We start from the raw sequence: 20447 nt of genomic DNA on the forward strand, positions 1-20447 counted from the left end.
TTTGGGAAGTGAATTATTTACAAAAGAACAGAAACTGGTGATTCCCGTAAGCAACTGTCCATTTTGAATATTGATGTGTCTCAGAAGGAACTGTGAATAGTAATTAGCTTTAGATGTAATTGAAGTTAAATTAAAATTTAACATTAAATATGTATTTTCAATCTAAAATATGATTTTTTCCCTCTTATTTAGAGGGAACTTCTTGATGTTGTAGATAATAATGAGTCTGCTGTGATCGTGGCTCCAACTTCGTCCGGGAAAACCTATGCTTCTTATTACTGCATGGAGAAAGTGCTGAGAGAGAGTGACGAAGGGGTGGTTGTATACGTTGCTCCAACAAAGGTATCTTGTCCGTATGGCACTCTATATCCTATGGTAATTTTTCTCAGCTGTAGTCATGCATCCTAAATCATAGGGAGGTACCACAGTGTACAGGCTCCAAAGTTACACAGTCAGAGGTTTGAGGGCTCATACACTGTGTTGACTTGGGCCAGTTTCTTACCTTAGTTTCGTCATCTGCAAACAATTGTTCTGAGCACTAAATGAGATAAGCAGGTAAATCTTCCAAAATACCGTCTAGGTAAGAATGATGATCAATATGTAGTACCACTAGCGATTATTTTTATTCATGCCAGTGCCTAAGCCTTCTTATTAATTTAGCCTCAGCTCTTATTATAAGACAGGACTTGACAGTTTTGAGAATCCTGCTAAAGCAAAACGTTTGAAATCTGTAGCAGGGTTGCGTGGCTTAAGAAATTATGGATGATCAGAGGGAGATAGAGCAGTTGTTCTCAGTTTTACCAGCTCTGTGGTTAGATTGGGGTCCCTGGGTTTACACTTGCCTCCTAACTGAAAGGTTGGTGGTTCAAACCCACCAATGGGCACTATGGAAGAAAGGCCTGGTGATCTGTTTCCATAAAGATGACAGCCAAGAAAATCCTATGGTACAGCTCTACTCTGTAATACCTGGAGTTGACATGAGTTGAATGTCAGTCTATGGCATTGGGTACAGGTGGTTGGATGCTCTGTAAAGTAATTCCTGATTGTTGCAAGGGGCTATAGACGTCCTCCTTTTCAGCAACATGCACAAAATAAAATCAAGTGACTCTTGACTAAATCAGGAGTTTTCTCTTCATTTATGAAAAGATTCGGGGTGTTCCTCCCTCTCACTTTCTGTAGGAGAATATTTAATTGCCAGTCTTAAAGGTGAATGGAGAGGAGAGCAGAACCAGAATGCTCATGTTGAGAGGAGACATCTCCGCCAGAGGATCCAGTCCTCTCAGTTTACTGATGAGGGAACTGAGGATAGCAAAATTGAGTAATGTGCATAGCAATTTAGATTTTGTAATAGAGTATTTTATGATAATCAAAACATTATCTAATTTTGTCTGTGGAAATACACACCTTGCTAATGTGGCATAAAATTTTTTTGGGGGGGGTTGCTTTCTAGACATAACATGAGTAAACTCTGTGTGTGATATATTTTATGTTAAGTGTTAGACTAGAGCTGGTAGAAAGCATTTCATACAAAATTATTATTTTATTTAATAAAGAAAGTTATATAAAATCAGTACTGTCTTTTCTTTACTCTTAAACTGTTCCAGATGGTCTACTTTACATAAATTTTTTGGTTTTGTCAATAATTACAGAATAACAGTTTATTGTGTCTTTTATGACTTAAGGCTCTTGTTAATCAAGTGGTGGGAACTGTATGCAATTTATTTAACAAGGCACTGCCAAAAGGACTAGCGGTGTGTGGAGTTTTTACAAGAGATTACAGTCATGACACCTTCAATTGTCAGGTATGTCACACGCATGCACACATGATGAATAATGGTGTCTGTGTGTATATATATGTGAGATGTGTGTGTGTGTGTAAATATATATATATATATATATATATATATATATATATATATATATATATATTGCCCGTGGTGGTTAGGTGGTAGAATTTTCACCTTCCTTGAGTGATCCCCAGGTTCAATTCCTGGCCAGTGCTACTCAAACACAGCCACCACTTGTCTGTCGGTGGAGGCCGTGTGTTGGTATGATGCCGAACAGTTTTCAGCAGAGCTTCTAGACTAACATGGGCCTGGTGATCTACTTCCAAAAGTCAGCCAATGAAAATCCTATGGATCACAATGATCCAATCCTGTTGTGCATGGGGTTGCCATGAGTCAGGGACTGACTCCCAGGCAGCAAACAACAACCGTGTGTGTGTGTGTGTGTGTGTATGCACATACATACATATATTTACCCATATTATTGCACTGCAGTTAGGCATTTCAAGGTTGTACTGTGATGATAAGTTAAATTTAAAATTACTCTGATGAATGTATATTTGAGCAAGTTATTTATATGATTTATCCCATTTAATACTTTGGTTAACTTTCAAACTATTATCTTTTCTGCTAAAAATAGAATGCTCTTCTTTTCTGAAATTTCAACATGAATAAGCAGCTTATTATAACACTGAAGGTTTCAAATTTTGTTGATTTTATATTCCCAGTGTAATGTGTGGGAGAATATTTTTAAATGAAATAAGTTGCATCAACTGCAACATACACAGGGATGTTTTACACAAATTCATTTACCTTTATATAAGTGCAATTGTTGACTAAACAGGGAAATGTCATTGTAAACATACTGTGTCATCTAAATTTCCTTATTAATGCCAAATGTTAAAACTAATCTTTATCAAAGAATCATCTTAATGGTTCTCCGATGTTTTTTGACAGATATTGGTGACAGTGCCCCAGTGTTTTGAAATACTCTTGCTATCACCTCACAGCCAAAAGTGGGTGAAAAGGATTAGATACGTCATATTTGATGAGGTATGTCACTATCCATTACCTCAACTAGATAATTTTTGGCAATAACATAGTGTGTGTAAGTTCTTCCTGTAATAGAGATGGCATTCACATGAATATCATTAAAATAAGTGTTAACCCAGTTTATGAAAGGACTAGGCCTTATGTGCCAGTGGTAAAGAATAGATCTGGAAGGAGCCGGGAATTGAAAAAATGGCTAAAAATGTTGAGATTAAGAGTGAAATAGTGGCAGAGAAAAGTATCTTAGAGATCATGTCTTTGACTGATATCATTGACTGACTAGCAATAAACCAAAAAAAAAAAAAAAAAGCCTAAACCTGTTGCTGTCGAGTTGATTCTGACTCATAGTGACCCTATAGGACAGAGTAGAACTGCTCCATAGGGTTACCAAAGAGTGGCTCATGAATTTGAACTGCTGACCTTTTTGATAGCAGGCAACACCAGCCCACCATGGTGCCAATAGACTTTTTTTTTCTTTCTTTTAGCCAAAGAACTTTTATCCCATTGAATCGGCTATCTTTTAAGGGATACTTTCCTACTTACTTACCACCAGGTACATTGATGGCTAAAATTAGACAGGGACGGCTGGATAAAAATTAGCTTGAAGGCTGAGTAAAAAATCTTCATACACCTAGCTAGATTTGCTCTGATGAACACTACCAGGCAGGAAACAAAAAGCAAAATATAAGCACCAACCACAACAAAAACAAAACAGAGAAAAAGGAGCAAGAAACAAAAGGGAGAGGCTACAAATTTAGGAAAATGACGTGTAATTTGAACATTAATTTTCAGTTCTTTCCTAATATATGTATCTATACATTAATCTTAAAATACTATTTTATTATTTTTATCATTCAAGTCAAAATATATTTTAATTCCCTTCTGGATTTCTTCTTTGATCCATGGGTTATTTAGAAGTATATTTCTTAGTTTTCAACGGTTTTTTTTTTTTTTTTCTTTACTACTTATCTTAAAAAAAAAAGCTAGGTTTTCTAGAAGGGCAAAACCAATGAAGGGTGTATATATATATATATATATACACATACATACATATATAGAGAGTGATTTATTTCAAGGAATTGGCTCACACAGTTGTGGAGACTGGCAGGTCCCAAATCTGTGGGTCAAGTGTGAGGTTAGAGGGTTCTCCTGACTCACTTGGTTGCAGGGGCTGAAGAATCCAGAATTGGCAGGCCAAATGGCAGGCTACTGGCTCACATCCCAAGAACTGAAGGTCAGAGGATGACAAGTCAGAGGCTGAATCAAGAGAGAGATCAAGCTTTGCCAGAACATCTGTATGTACTGAATGCAGGCCACAACTCCAAGGAAACTCTCCTTTCAACTGATCAGCTGCTCACATCAGATCACAAAATGGAGGATGCATACATAAGATCTTCCAAACCACTGAGAATCATGGCCTAGCCAAGTTGATACATAATCTTAACCATCATGGAATTTTTTGTTTTGTCTCTCTTGCATAATTACATTTAGGTCAAAAACATATCCTTATATTTTTGATCCATGAACATTCAGATTAATGAATAATTTTAATGTCAGCAACACTCTGAGAAAATTAAATATATAAGCATTTTAAATAGCATTTATAATACATAAAATAGATGGAGTACTTTGGAATAAATCTTTAGAAATTTGTGCAAGATTTTTATAAAGAAATTTTCAAACTTCACTAAATGATATTTTAACAAAAATAAAATAAGTAGAATGGTGTGGAAGAGAAACAGTCCAGTTTCTTGTACTGGAAAATTTAACATTATAATTATATCTAATAATATAATTATAATTTAATATTACAATTATAATTATGTAGATCAATTTGGACATGTATTATTAAAGCCCCAAATCACAACCTACAGATTTTTCTTTTTCTCTCCTTCTGCCGTGTGTGTGTGTGTAATGGGGTTGATTATTTGATGCTAAAATTTACATGAAAATGCAAAAGAACAAAATCATACATTTGAAAAAGAAGACCAAGTTGGGTAAATTTGCTCTATCAGATATCGATATTTATTGTAGTCTTAAGGTAATTAAGGCAATATGTATTGAAACAAGGATAAACACATAGACCAATGGGCCTGAGAAACAGAACCACATGTATACAGAAATTTTATATAAAAAACTACCCTCTAAGTAGTACTGACAAAACTGATGATCCATATGGAAAAAAATGAAATTAAAAATGAAATTAAATCACCTTATCACATCATACATAGAAATCGATTCCATATAAATTAAAAGTAAGCATACTCTGAAGAGTGTATCTTCATGATTTTAGAGTCTAGAAAGACTTTGTGAACAAGACATAAAAAACACAAACTCAGAGGAATGGATGAGGAAATTTGACAATATTAAAATTAAGAACTTGTATTCATCAAAAGGTATCATTGAGAGAATGAAAAGACAAGCCACTGAGTGTGGGGTATTTGCAATTTATAACTGAAAAAGAACTTCCATTCAGGATGTATGAAGATTTTATTTTAATTAATAAGAAAAATCCACTTACATGAGGGTATATCCAAATGTCCAATACGTGACTGAAAAGGAACTCAGCAAAAACACAAATTAAAACCACAATGAGACACATCCACCACATTAGTGAAAATTAGCACCTGACAGTATTAAGTGTTTCAGAGGATGTGGGGCAGTGGAAAGGCTCATACACTGCTGCTTGGTACAACTTGGGAAATAAATTTGACAAAACCCAATGAAAATGACAATACTTCATGAACAAGGAATTCCACTCTTTCAAATCTACCCTAGAACTAGAAAAATAAGACCTAAAGTCTTCAAAAATGAAACTGAATTTAAAAACTCTTACACATATGGACCAGGAGACACAAGTAAAATGTTCATAGTGGCATTATTAGTGGTAGCACAAAATTGGAAACAACTCATATGTCCATCACAGTAGAAATAACAAAGAACCACAAAACAAAAACAAAAAAACAGAGTGGTATGTTCATACAAGGAGCCCTGGTGGCACAATGTTTAAGCACTTGGCTGCCAACCGAAAGTTTGGCAGTTTGAACCCACCAGTGGCTCCACAAGAGAAAAGACCTGGTAATATTTTCCCATAAAGATTTCAGTCTGGGAAACCCCATGGGGCAGTTCTACTCTGTCCTAAAAGGTCGCTATGAGTCAGAATTAACTCAAAGGTCTAGAATAACTACAACGTGGTCATATAATAGAATACATAGAGCACTGATGACTGTGGAAAGACATTCAACTGTGTGGATCATAACAAATTATGGATAACATTGAGAATAATGGGAATTCCAGAGCACTTAATTGTGTTCATGAGGAACCTGTGTATAGATCAAGAGACATTTGTTTGGACAGAACAAGGGGATACTGTGTGGTTTAAAGTCAGGAAAGGTGTGTGACAGGGTTGTATCCTTTCACCATACCTATTCAATCTGTATGCTGAGCAAATAATCTGAGAAGCTGGACTATATGAAGAGGAACCGGGCATCAGGATTGGAGGATGACTCATTCACAGCCTGTGCTATGCAGATGACAAAACCTTGCTTGCTTGGACTTGAAGCACTTAGTGATGAAGATCACAGACCACAGCCTTCAGTATGGATTACACCTCAACATAAAGAAAACAAAAATCCTCACAACTAGACCGATATGCCACATCCTGATAAACAGAGAAAAGATTGAAGTTCTCACGGTTTTCATTTTACTTGGATCCACAATCAACACACATGGAAGCAGCAGTCAAGAAATCAAGACACGCATTGCATTGGGCAGATTTACTGCAAAGGACCTCTTTAAAGTGTTGAAAATCAAAGATGTCACCTTGAAGACTAAGGTGCGCCTCACGCAAGCCATGGTATATTCAATCACATCATATGTACATGAAAGCTGGACAATGAATGAGGAAAACTGAAGAAAAATTGACGCCTTTGAATTGTGGTGTTGGTGAAGAATATTGAATATACCATAGACTGCCAAAGGAATGAACAAATCTGTCTTGGAAGAAGTACAACCAGAATGCTCCTTAGGAGCAAGGATGGCTAAACTGCATCTTCTATACTTTGGAGATGTTGTCAGGAGGCAACAGTCCCTGGAGAAGGACATCATGCTTGGTAAAGTACAGAGTCAGAGAAAAGAGGAAGGCTGTTAATGAAATGAACTGACACAGTGACTGCAACAATGGGCTCAAGCATAACAACGATTGTAAGGATGACACAGGACTGGGCAGTGTTTCGTTCTGTGGTACTTAGGGTCGCTAGGAGTCAGAACTACTCGACAGCACCTAACAACAACAACAACAACATAGGAATAGTTACAGAGATGTTTGTTTTATAAAACTGTGTTAATCTGAAAATTCATGTTTTATATAATTTAATGTTATATTTCACAATAAGACAGGGGAAAAAATAATGCAAAAATTGACTCAGATATAAATAATTTTCTACATATATTGGCATACATTTAAAATGAAACAGCTACCATATTTTTTAATATTTACTATGGCATTTATTCTAAACAATTTCTAGCTCTAAAGCCATTTACTCTTCAGAGAGACACTGTAAAGTAGGTACTATTATAATGAGTACAAAATAGACGCAAAGGCAATGTAGCTAGTTTTCCCAAGTTTTCACAATTTTAATAACAGAGTCAAAATTAGCACCTCCAGAAATCTGCTCCCCTTTGTTGCACTATTACTGCTGTGTCACTTTGCAGCACAGAGTTATAGAGCCATTTCTACAGTCAAAAGATGAGATTTAATGTCCTCAAACATAACGCTGAATTTAAATGCTGCAGAATGTTTATGTCAAATTATTTTACTTCTTTTCTTATGCATTTTTGGTTAAATATTATCAAGAGTTGTCACTTCAGCATTATAAATTCCACACTCATCACTTATTTATCAATTATTCTTTGACATATCAAACACACATTCATAAGTGTTGCACTGTATTAAAATATCCTTGTTACCAATATATTTCTGATTTTCTTTGCATGTGTTCTTCTTTTCTTTTTGTTTTATTTTTCTAAAAGCTCCGCAAAAGCTTCCATTTACCTCTCCACTGTGCCTGCTTTATAACTCATTGCCTTCAAGTTGATTCCAGCTCACAGCAACCCTATAGGACAGGGCAGAATTGCCCCATAGGCAGTAGTATTTATGGAAGCAGACTGCCACATATTTCTCCCACGGAGCAGCTGTTGGTTTGAATCACCAACCTTTCCGTTAGCAGTCGAGTGTATAAACCATTGTGCCACCAGGGCTCCTGCCTGCTTTATAGTGATCAATAAAGGACAATTTCTTTAGTAAAAATCAGAGATAACTCATAACCATAGGCCTTTTGAAATTGCGTTATTTGGTTTCATTCATGTTTTATTAAAAATAGGGTGTAACATTCGTAGGGATCTAATTTTAAAGATTTACTATTCATTGAGAATTTTACAGAAAATATTCAAAATCAAGTCTACCAGGGTTGCTCTTGTTTTCATATATTTTTATTAATTGTACATATCATGTTGGCGAGTTAATGATGAATGAGTATATGACTACACTTGTCCCCGTTTGCAGTCGGGGGACCCTTAGACTTTCTCTTGATTTCTGACTATTATAGAATAAGTTCTGTATGTACATTTGCAGACTGAGTTACAGCCTGAACAAATTTATTTCAAGTTAATGCGTTTCATAAACATTTTTTGTCTATATTTCAGTGGTGGGATTAGTGACATATGAGTGAGTATTTATTTTTATAGAGGTTTTTCTTCATCTTACTATCTTTCTTTTTATGACAATCTCTGTAATTTAGCCAATATTTTGTTTTGAAATATTACATAAACCATTTATCCTTTTGCTCATCTTTTTTCTTATTTATGAATTTTTATTACTAGGGTATGTAGTAATCTTTTTTTAATAATTCAGCTATTACAGTGTAGGATAGAACAAGTCATATCTGATTTATTATCAGTAAAAGTCTCTAATTCATGTTAATTTTGCTCAAAAGCATGCTGGATTCATTGACCCACTTTGCCAGTGGATGAATGAATATTACCGAATGAAGGAGGAGGAAATGCTAGATCCTGGTAGTATAACCTCTGAAAATTTTAGAAAAGTTTAAACTGATTTATATTAAACCTATTTTTATATATCAACAGGTTCACTGTCTTGGAGGAGAAATTGGAGCAGAAGTTTGGGAGCATCTGCTTGTTATGATTCGGTGTCCCTTTTTGGCACTTTCTGCTACTATCAGTAATCCTGAAGATCTTACTGAGTAAGCCTGAATTTTGTATTGTTGCTATGAATGGATAGGTAATTTTGTACAGTCACAGGTTAATTCCAATAATCTCTAAAACAAAACAGTGTGCAAAAACCTTTTCGACTGAGATTTATATCCTTTGATTTTGGTTATGTTTAACTAGAAAGCATCCCTTCTCATTCTTTGATACAATATAATTACATATACTTACCTGTGCCCTCATGAATTTTATGTAAAAATGATAAAATTTTTTTTTTTTATACTTTGATAGTTAAATTCTTGTAGAGCAGCATAAGGAAGTTTAAAACTATCTGTCGAATATCCTATCCATACTACTAACCTCCCCATGTAAAACTTCAAGAAGAGTTTTCAAAATGGGTCAACATTTATCTAACAGAAATGGAAATGACCACTCTATTTGGGCAGTACAATTTATACGGAACCTGACAGTATCAGTCTTTGGTGTTTGGTTGAAATAAAAAAATTTATTAAACTATGTACTATACAAATAGCTTTAGAATATATTCAGAATTTAGACAATTTTTATTTTCATAAAATCACTTTGAAATGATTTTTTTTTTATTTAAAGACAAATGATGTGTATTTGTTTTTCTGTGACAATAATACCTTTATTTTTATAACTAGATGGTTGGTGCTAATAAAAAGATACTGGCAAGATGTTGAGAGCACAATGGAAGATTCTGGTGCGTCACAAAATGCCACGAAACATTTAAAGAAACAACAAAGCAAAAGGATAGAAAAGCCATCTTACCGAGTTAGATTGGGTATGGATATCTTAACATGAGAGAAGGGGAGCTCAGAAGTACTGAGCACACTCTATGTGCTTGCATCATATTGTTGATGTTGTTGCCTTATGCTATCACGCTGATTCCAGCTCATGGCGACCCCATGTGTTAAAGAGTAGGATTGCTCCATACCATCGTCTTGGCTGAAATTTTTTAAAAAGCAGATTACCAGGCCTTTTCTTCTGTAGTACCATGGAGTGGGTTCAAACCACCAACCTTTCCGTTATCACCAGCTGAATGCAAACCATTTATGGCATCCAGGAACTGTTGCATCATATTAGGGTCTCTTGTGTATGCAAAACAATTTAGTTCATTCTATAGCCCTGAAAAGAAGTCCATTTTATTTTTATTTACAGAGCAGGAAACTAAGTTCTAGGAAGATAAGTAAGCTGATAAAGTCCACACAACTAATAGTAGGTCTATTAAACTCGATGGTCAAGCTTTTCCTCAAGATTATCTATTTCAGTATAATGTAAAATCCCTGCACAGTTTCAGTATGATTAAGGATGGAGTAGTAGCAAGATAACTGTTTCACTTTTCATTTTGTAGGAAAAAATTAAAATTAAAAAAGCATATCTACAGGCAGTTTTAGCCCTCTGAGAAATTATTGTCTCAAAGATCCTATTTCCCCCATGGTCTACTTCCATGCTATCATTCCTGTTTCATATGCTGGGAGTCTTCTTTTTCATGAATTTCCTGACATTTAGATTATTAACTGTTCACCAAAGCTTACCTTTGATTTTCAATTTCTTTTTCTACAATGACCTATCTTTCATTCTTACCTTGCTCTACGTCTGACAAAATCCTACCCATTCATTATTTATAAGATATTATGTTGAGGTATAGCTCATGTATGACGGTGATTCCTCCAGTTCAAGTCCTCCAGTTCAAACTACATTGTGGTAGCCCCTGTCCTAGCAAAGGAACAACTACGTAGTGTTAGTGTTAAGAGATTGTGAGAGCACATTGACGCCCAGGGATAATAAAGTGCATATTGCAATCCTAGCAAACCCAAGTGTCTATCCACAGTACATTGAGTGTAACTTTTCATTCTTCTCCACTAAGAGAACGCAGAGCCAACATCAGCTTGCATGTGTTTCAGGAAGAGAAAGAACTCTCTGACTTCATCCAGTCCTCTGATGGAAGCAGGCAGAACGAGAGGAACCGTCTTCAAAAGGATCAACAAAATCAACAAACCATTGGCCAAACTGGCAAAAGAAAAACTGGAGAGGAAGCAAATAGCCCAAATAAGAAATGAAATGGGGAACACTAAAACAGACCCAACTAAAATAAAAAGGATCATAACAGAGCACGACACTCCAACAAATTAGAAAACCTAGAGAAAATGGACAAATCTCTAGAAACATACTATCTACCTAACTAACACAAACTGAGTTTGAAAATCTGAACAGATCCATAATAAGAGAAAACACTGAAGGGGGAATAAAAAACATCCTGGCCCAGACATCTTCACTGGAGAATTCTACCAAACATCCAGAGAAGAGCTTACACCAATACTACTCAAATTATTTCAGGACATAAAAAAGGAAAGGATACTTCCAAATTCATCCTGTGAAGCCAGCATAACTCTGATACCAAAACCAGGCAAAGGCACTGCAAAAAAAGAAAATTACAGACCACTATCTGTCATGAATTTATACGCAAAAATTCTCAACAAAATTCTAGCCAGTGGAATTCAGTATCACATCAAAAAAATAGTATACTATGTCCAAGTGAGATTCATACCAGGTATGTAAGGATGGTTCAACATTAGAAAACCAATCAACATAATCTACCAAATAAATAAAACAAAAGCATCAAATGATCTTCTCAATCAACATAGAAAAAAGCTTTTGATTAAGTCCAACACCCATTACTGATAAAAACTCTCAATAAAACAGGAATAGAAGGGAAATTCCTCAACATAATAAAAGACGTCTACACAAAACTAACAGCCAACATATTCTCAACGGAGAGTGGTTGAAAACATTCCCCATGAGAACAGGAACAAGACGAGGATGCCCTTTATCACCACTCCAATTTGACATTGTGCTGGAAATCCTAGCTAGAGCAATAAGGCAAGAAAAAGAAATAAAGGACATCCAGATTGGTAAGGAAGAAGTAAAACTGTCCCTATTTGCAGGCGGTATGATATTTTATGTAGAAAAACCACAAGAAAGACTCTGCAAGAAAACTACTGGAACTAATAGAAAGATTCATCAGAGTCACAGTATATAAGATAAGCATACAAAAATCAGCTGGATTTTTACACACCAATAAAGAAAAAAATGGAAAGGAAAATAATACTATTTGTAATAGTCCCTAAAAAAATAAATAAATACTTAGGAATAAATCTAACCAAGAACATAAAAGACCTATATAAAGAAAACTACAAAACACTACTCCAAGTAACCAAAAGAGACATACATCAGTGGAAAAACATACCATGCCATGGATAGGGAGACTCAACACTGTGAAAATGTCAATTCTACCCAAAGCTATCTACAAGTACAATGCAATCCTGATCCAAAAACCAACAATATTCTTTAATGAGATGGAAAAACTAATCATTAGCTTTATACAGAAAGTAAGTAAAGTATATATAAGTAAGGCATTATTGAAGAAGAAGAACAAAGTATAAGGCCTTGCACTGATGAACCTCAGCACCTACCGTACAGCTATGGTAGTCGAAACACCCTGGTACTAGTACAATGTCAGATACGTTGACCAATGGTACAGAATTGAGAACCCAAATGTGAATCCATCCGCCTAGGGTCACCTGATCTTTGTCAAAGGCCCAAAGCCCATTAAATGGGGAAAAGACAGTCTTTTTAACAAATGGTACTGTCAAAACTGGATGTCCATTTGCAAAAAAATGAAACAGGACCAATACCTCACACTATACACAAAAACTAATTCAAAATGGTTCAAAGATCTAAATATAAAACCAAAAAACTATAAAGATCATGAAGAAAAAATAGGATCAATGCTAGAAGCCCTATACATGGCATAAATAGAATACAAACTATAACTAACAATATACAAACACCAGAAAATTAGCTAGGTAACTGGGATCTTCTAAAAATTAAACATTTCTGCTCATCAAAAGAATTCACTGAAAGGAGAACCTTCAGACTGGGAAAAAAAAAATTTGGCTATGGCATACCTGACAAAGGTCTAATCTGCAAAATTAGGAAAATCCAACATCCCTACAACAAAAAGACAAATAATCGAATTAGAAAATGGGCAATGGATATGAACAGACACTTCACCAAAGACATTCAGGCAGCTAAGAGACACATGCGGAAATGCTCCCAATCACTAGTCATTAGAGAAATCAAAACTACAATGAGATACCATCTCACCGTGGCATGACTGGCACAAATTAAAAAGAAAAAACAGAAAATAAATTTTGGAGAGGCTAGGGGGAGATTGTAACTCTTACGCACTGTTAGTAGAAATGCAAAATGGTACAAACATTTTGGAAAACCATTTGTTGCTTCCTTAAAAATCTAGAGATAGAAATACCATATGATCCAGCAGTCCCACTCCTAGGAATATATCCTAGAGAAATAAGAGCCATCAAACGAATAGACATATGCACACCCATGTTCATCGCTGTATTATTCACAATAGCAAAAGTGATGGGAACAACCTCAGTGCCTATCAACAAATGAATGGATAAACAAACTACGGTACGTACTCACAATGGAATAACTATGCAATGATAAAGAACAACGTTGAATCTGAGAAACATCTCACAACATGGATGAATCTAGAGGGGCATTATGCTGAGTGAAATAAGTCAATCGCAAAAACACAAATACTGTATAAGACCACTATTATAAAAAATCATGAAAAGATTTAAGCACGGAAAGAAACAATCTTTGATAGTTACGAGGGAGGGGGAGGGGTGAGGTGGGAAAAACACTAACTAGACAATAAATAAGTGGTAACTTTGGTGAAGGGTAAGATAGTACACAATACTTCTATGACCAAAGCAAAGTCATAGAAGTTTCTTAGACACATCCAAACGCCCATATAGATCGAGTTATTGGGCTGAGGGCTGGGGACTGTGGTCTCAGGGAACATCTAATTCAATCAGAATAACATAGTCCGTAAGGAAAATATTCTACATTCAATTTTGGTGAGTAGTGTCTGGGGTCTTAAAAGCTTTTGAGTGGCCATCTAAGATATGTCTACTGGTTCCACCCCATCTGAAGCAAGAGAGAATGAAGAAAACCAAAGAAACAAAGGAAAGATTAGTCCAAAGGACTAATGGATCACAACTACCACAGCCTCCACCAGACTGAGTCCAACACAACTAGATGGTGCCTAGCTACCACCACTGACTGCTGTGACAGGGATCACAATAGAAGGTCCCAGACAGAGCTGAAGAAAAATGTAGAACAAAATTCCAAATGACAAAAAAAAGGCCAGACTTACTGGTCTGGTGGAGACTGGAGAAACCCGGAGAGTATGGACCCCAGATGCCCTTGTAACTCAGTACTGAAGTCACTCCTGAGGTTCACCCTTTAGCTGAAGATTAAATAGGCCTGTAGAAGAGACAATAATACACATAACTGAACCATGTATACCAGAAAAAATGGGCACAGCAGCCCAGGGGCAAGGATGAGAAAGCAGGAGGTAACAGGAAAGGTGGATGAATGGAAATGGAAACACAATGTCAAGAATGGGAGAGTGTTGACACGTCATGGGGTTGGCAACTAAAGTCACAAAACAATATGTGTATCAATTGTTTAATGAGAAACTAATTTGCTCTGTAAACCTTCACCTAAAGAACAATAAAAAAATTATGTGATTATATGTATATATATACATACACACATGCACACACACACATATGCATGATTATTTATTCATTCTATGTTCCATTATAGGGTTGCTATGAGTTGGAACTGACATGACAGCAATGGTTTTTTTTTTTTTTTTAAATATGTTCCATTATACAAAGGCAAGATTTACAAGAATGTATACAAAAATAAATTAGATAATTGTAATTAAAAGCTAGGATCTGAAGAATTACAGAAGATAATATAAGATAAAGACCAGTAGGAAAAGTGAAGCATGCATATGGACTATAGGTACATTGACTCTTCTTTCCTGTATTTACAGTACGTTACCAAGAGCGATACAATGATCTAGAAAAATATGTGTGTTCCATAAAGGATAATGACTTTGTCATCGAACATTATCACCCATGTGGGGCACTAACAGTCAATCATGTAAGTAAAAACTGCTTGAAAAATGAATAAGTTTCTAGATTTGTATACATCTGCATTAGCGATATAAAATAAATTTTTTGTGTATGTGTGTTTTGTGATTTTTAGGTAAAGAAATATGGAATCCCTTTAGACCTTGGATTATCACCTCGAGAAAGCATTCTGCTTTATGATGCTATGGTACATGTTTGGCCAGAAGGGTCAAGAATGCAGGTGTGTGTGTGTACACATATGTATAGACAGATATATATACTATGGTTACTGCTTTGCCCGACATTGATGATGAACAAATTGGTGAAAGACATTTATTCTGGTATAGATGAAGGCAGCGTAACTCATTTTTTTTTTTCAGTAAACTCTCTCTAACTGCATTATTTTTTTTTAATAATTTTTATTGTGCTTTCAGTGAAAGTTTACAAATCAAGTCAGTCTCTCACACAAAAACCCATATACACCTTGCTACACACTCCCAGTTACTCTCCCCGTAATGAGACAGCCCGCTCTCTCCCTCCTCTCTCTCTTTTCGTATCCATTTTGTCAGCTTCTAACCCCCTCCACCCTCTCATCTCCTCTCCAGGCAGGAGATGCCAACATAGTCTCAAGCGTCCACCTGATCCAAGAAGCTCACTCCTCACTAGCATCCCTCTCCAACCCATTGTCCAGTCCAATCCATGTCTGAAGAGTTGGCTTTGGGAATGGTTCCTGTTCAGGGCCAACAGAAGGTCTGGGGGCCATGACCACCGGGGTCCTTCTAGTCTCAGTCAGACCATTAAGTCTGGTCTTATGAGAATTTGGGGTCTGCATCCCACTGCTCTCCTGCTCCCTCAGGGGTTCTCTGTTGTGTTCCCTGTCAGGGCAGTCATCAGTTGTATCCGGGCACCATCTAGTTCTTCTGGTCTCAGGATGATGTAGTCTCTGGTTCATGTGGCCCTTTCTGTCTCTTGGGCTCGTAATCGCCTTGTGTCCTTGGTGTTCTTCATTCTCCTTTGATCCAGTTGGGTTGAGACCAATTGATGCATCTTAGACGGCTGCTTGCTAGCGTTCAAGACCCCAGATGCCACTCTTCGAAGTGGGATGCAGAATGTTTTCTTAATAGATTTTATTATGCCAATTGACTTAGATGTCCCCTGAAACCATGGTTCTCAGACACCTGCCCCTGCTACGCTGGCCTTTGAAGCATTCAGTTTATTCAGGAAAATTCTTTGCTTTTGGTTTAGTCCAATTGTGCTCACTTCCCCTGTATTGGGTGTTGTCTTTCCCTTCACCTAAAGTAGTTCTTATCTACTATCTAATTTTATCTAATTAGTGGATGCCCCTCTCCCACCCTTCCTCCCTTCCCCCTTTCATAACCACAAAAGAATGTTTTCTTCTCAGTTTAAACTATTTCTCAAGTTCTTATAATAATGGTCTTCTACAACATTTGTCCTTTTGCAACTGACTAATTTAACTCAGCATAATGCCTTCCAGGTTCCTCCATGTTATGAAATGTTTCACAGATTCCTCACTGTTCTTTATCGATGTGTAGTATTCCATTGTGTGAATATACCATAATTTATTTATCCATTCATCCTTTGATGGGCACCTTTGTTGCTTCCATCTTTTTGCTGTTGTAAACAGTGCTGCAATAAACATGGGTGTGCATATATCTGTTCGTGTAAAGGCTCTTATTTTTCTAGGATATATTCCAAGGAGTGGGATTGCTGGATCGTATGGTAGTTCTATTTTTTTTTTTTTAAGGAAGTGCCAAATCGATTTCCAAAGTGGTTGTACCACTTGACATTCCCACCAGTAGTGTATAAGTGTTCCAATCTCTACACAGCCTCTCCAACATTTATTATTTCGTGTTTTTTTGGATTAATGCCAGCCTTGTTGGAGTGAGATGAAATCTCATTGTAGTTTTGATCTGCGTTTTTCTAATGGCTAATGATCGTGAATATTTCCTCATGTATTTGTTAGCTACCTGAATGCCTTCTTTAGTGAAGTGTCTATTCATACCTTTTGCCTGTTTTTTAATTGGGTTGTCTTTTTGCAGCTGAGTTTTTGCAGTATCATGTAGACTTTAGAGATCAGGCGCTGATCAGAAATGTCATAGCTAAAAACTTTTTCCCAGTCTGTAGGTAATCTTTTTACTCTTTTGGCGAAGTCTTTGGATGAGCATAGGTGCTTGATTTTTAGGAGCTCACAGTTATCTAGTTTTTCTTCTATGTTCCTTATAATGTTTTCTATACTGTTTATGCCGTGTGTTAAGGCTCCTAACGTTGTCCCTATTTTTTCCTCCATGATCTTTATCATTTTAGATTTTATATTTAGGCCTTTGATCCATTTTGAGTTAGTTTTTGTGCACTGAGTGAGGCATGGGTCTTGTTTCATTTTTTCACAGATGGCTATCCATTTATGCTAGCACCATTTGTTAAAAAGACTGTCTTTTCCCCATTTAACTGTTTTGGGGCCTTTGTCAAATATCAACTGCTCATATGTGGATGAATTTATGTCTGGATTCTCAATTCTGTTCCATTGGTCCATGTATCTGTTGTTGTACCAGTACCAGGCTGTTTTGACTACTGTGACGGTATAATAGGTTCTAAAATCAGGTAAAGTAAGGCTTCCCACTTTGTTCTTCTTTTTCAGTAATGCCTTATTTATCCAAGGCCTCTTTCCCTTCCATATGAAGTTGGTGATTTGTTTCTCCATCTCATTAAGGAATGTTGTTGGGATTTGGATCAGAATTGCATTAAATGTATAGATTGCTTTTGGTAGAATAGACATTTTTATAATGTTAAGTCTTCCTATCCACGAGCAAGGTATGTTCTTCCACTTTTGTAAGTCTCTTTTGCTTTCTTGTGGAAGTGTACAGTAGTTTTCTTTGTATAAGCCTTTTACAGTTCTGGTAAGATTTATTCCTAAGTATTTTATCTTCTTGGGGGCTACTGTAAAGGGCATTGATTTGGTGATTTCCTCTTTGGTGTTCTTTTTGTTGGTGTAGAGGAATCCAAGTGATTTTTGTATGTTTATCTTGTAGCCCGATACTCTGATGAACTCTTCTATTAGTTTCAGTAGTTTTCTGGAGGATTCCTTAGGGTTTTCTGTGTATAACATCATGTCATCTGCAAATAGAGATACTTTGACTTCTTCCTTGCCGATCTGGATGCCCTTTATTTCTTTATCTAGCCTAATTGCTCTGGCTAGGACTTCCAGCACAATGTCGAATAAGAGTGGTGATGAAGGGCATCCCTGTCTGGTTCCCGATCTCAGTGGGAATGTTTTCAGGCTCTCTCCATTTAAGGTGATGTTGGCTGTTGGCTTTGTATAAATGCCCTTTATTATGTTGAGGAATTTTCCTTCTATTTTGCTGAGAGTTCTTATCATGAATGACTGTTGAACTTTGTCAAATGTCTTTTCTGCATCAATTGATAAAATCATGTGATTCTTGTGTTTTGTTTTATTTATGAGGTGGATTACATTAATTGTTTTTCTAATGTTGAACCATCCCTGCATACCTGGTATGAATCCCACTTGGTCATGGTGAATTATTTTTTTGATATGTTGTTGAATTCTATTGGCTAGAATTTTGCTCAGGATTTTTGCATTTACATTCATGATTTTCTTTTCTTGTTGTGTCTTTGCCTGGTTTTGGTAACAGGGTTATGGTGGCTTCATAGAATGAATTTGGTAGTATTCCGTCCTTTTCTATGCTCTGAAATACCTTTAGTTGTAGTGGTGTTAATTCTTCTCTGAAAGTTTGGTAGAACTCTGCAGTGAAGCTGTCTGGACCAGGGCTTTTTTTTTCTTGGGAGTTTTTTGATTACCTTTTCAATCTCTTCTTTTGTTATGGGTCTATTTAGTTGTTCTACCTCTGTTTGTGTTAGTTTAGGTAGGTAGTGTGTTTCTAGGAATTCATCCATTTCTTCTATGTTTTCAAATTTGTTTGAGTGTAGTTTTTCATAGTAATCTGGTATGATTTTTTTAATTTTAGTTAGGTCTGTTGTAATACCGCCCCTCTCATTTCTTATTCAGGTTACTTGTTTCCTCTCCTGTTTTTCTTTTGTCAGTTTGGCCAGTGGTTTATCAATTTTGTTGGTTTTTTCAAAAAAACAGCTTTTGATCTTGTTAATTCTTTCAATTGTTTTTCTGTTTTCTATTTCATTTAGTTCAGCTCTAATTTTTATTGTTTGTTTCCTTCTGGTGCCTGTGGGTTTCCTTTGTTGCTCTCTTTCTATTTGTTCAAGTTGTAGGGATAGTTCTTTGATTTTGGCCCTTTCTTCTTTTTGGATGTGTGCATTTATTGATATAAATTGGCCTCTGAGCACTGCTTTTGCTGTGTCCCAAAGGATCTGATAGGAAGTGTTTTCATTCTCATTGGATTCTCTGAATTTCTTTATTCCATCCTTAATGTCTTCTATAATCCAGTCTTTTTTGAGCAGGGTATTGTTCAGTTTCCAAGTGTTTGATTTCTTTTCCCTGCTTTTTCTGTTATTGATTTCCACTTTTATGGCCTTATCATCAGAGAAGATGGTTTTTAGTATTTCAGTGTTTTGGATTCTGCTAAGACTTGCTTTATGACCTAGTATGTGCTCTATTCTAGAGAATGTTCCATGTGCACTGGAAAAGAAAGTATACTTGGTTCCTGGTGGGTGGAGTGTTCTGTATACATCTACGAGGTCAAGTTGGTTGATTGTGGCATTTAGATCTTCCGTGTCTTTATTGAGCTTCTTTCTGGATGTCCTGTCCTTCGCTGAAAGTGGTGTGTTGAAGTCTCCTACTATTATTGTGGAGCTGTCTATCTCACTTTTCAATGTTGATAGAGTTTGTTTTATGTATATTGCGGCCCTGTCATTGGGTGCATAAATATTTAATATGGTTGTATCTTCTTGGTGTATTGACTGTTTAATCATTATATAGTATCCTTCCTTATCCTTTCTGATGGATTTAACTTTAAAGTCTATTTTGTCAGAAATTATTACTGCCACTCCTGCTCTTTTTTGATTGTTGTTTGCTTGATATATTTTTTTCCATCCTTTGAGTTTTAGTTTGTGTCTCTAAGTCTAAGGTGTGTCTCTTGTTGGCAGCATATAGATGGATTTTGTTTTTTAAACCATTCTGCCACTCTCTGTCTATTGGTGCATTTAGTCCATTTACATTCAGCATAATTATGAATAGGTATTAATTTAGTGCTATCATTTTAATGTCTTTTTTTGCATTGACAGTTTCTTTTTCCACTTGATTTTATGTGCTGAGTAGATTTTCTTTATATATTGTCCTTTCCTCATATTTGTTGTTGTTGATTTTGTTTCTGCTGAGTCTGTATTTTTCCCTTGTATT

At 36.0% G+C, this 20447-nt stretch overlaps 1 protein-coding gene across 1 annotated transcript in view; it reads left to right on the forward strand.

Annotated features, from left to right (window-relative positions):
* Nucleotides 1-20447, forward strand: part of LOC100664568 (probable ATP-dependent RNA helicase DDX60) — a 122937-nt gene that overhangs the window by 60619 nt on the left and 41871 nt on the right. Inside the window, exons 16-22 of the mRNA XM_064273591.1 lie at nucleotides 193-342; nucleotides 1683-1802; nucleotides 2742-2837; nucleotides 8979-9094; nucleotides 9725-9864; nucleotides 15022-15131; nucleotides 15237-15341. Of these exons, the coding sequence (XP_064129661.1) occupies nucleotides 193-342; nucleotides 1683-1802; nucleotides 2742-2837; nucleotides 8979-9094; nucleotides 9725-9864; nucleotides 15022-15131; nucleotides 15237-15341 (837 nt within the window). The remainder of the gene's footprint in view (nucleotides 1-192; nucleotides 343-1682; nucleotides 1803-2741; nucleotides 2838-8978; nucleotides 9095-9724; nucleotides 9865-15021; nucleotides 15132-15236; nucleotides 15342-20447) is intronic.

This window comes from Loxodonta africana, chromosome 21, assembly GCF_030014295.1.
Source record: "Loxodonta africana isolate mLoxAfr1 chromosome 21, mLoxAfr1.hap2, whole genome shotgun sequence".
Taxonomy (NCBI): Eukaryota; Metazoa; Chordata; class Mammalia; order Proboscidea; family Elephantidae; genus Loxodonta; species Loxodonta africana.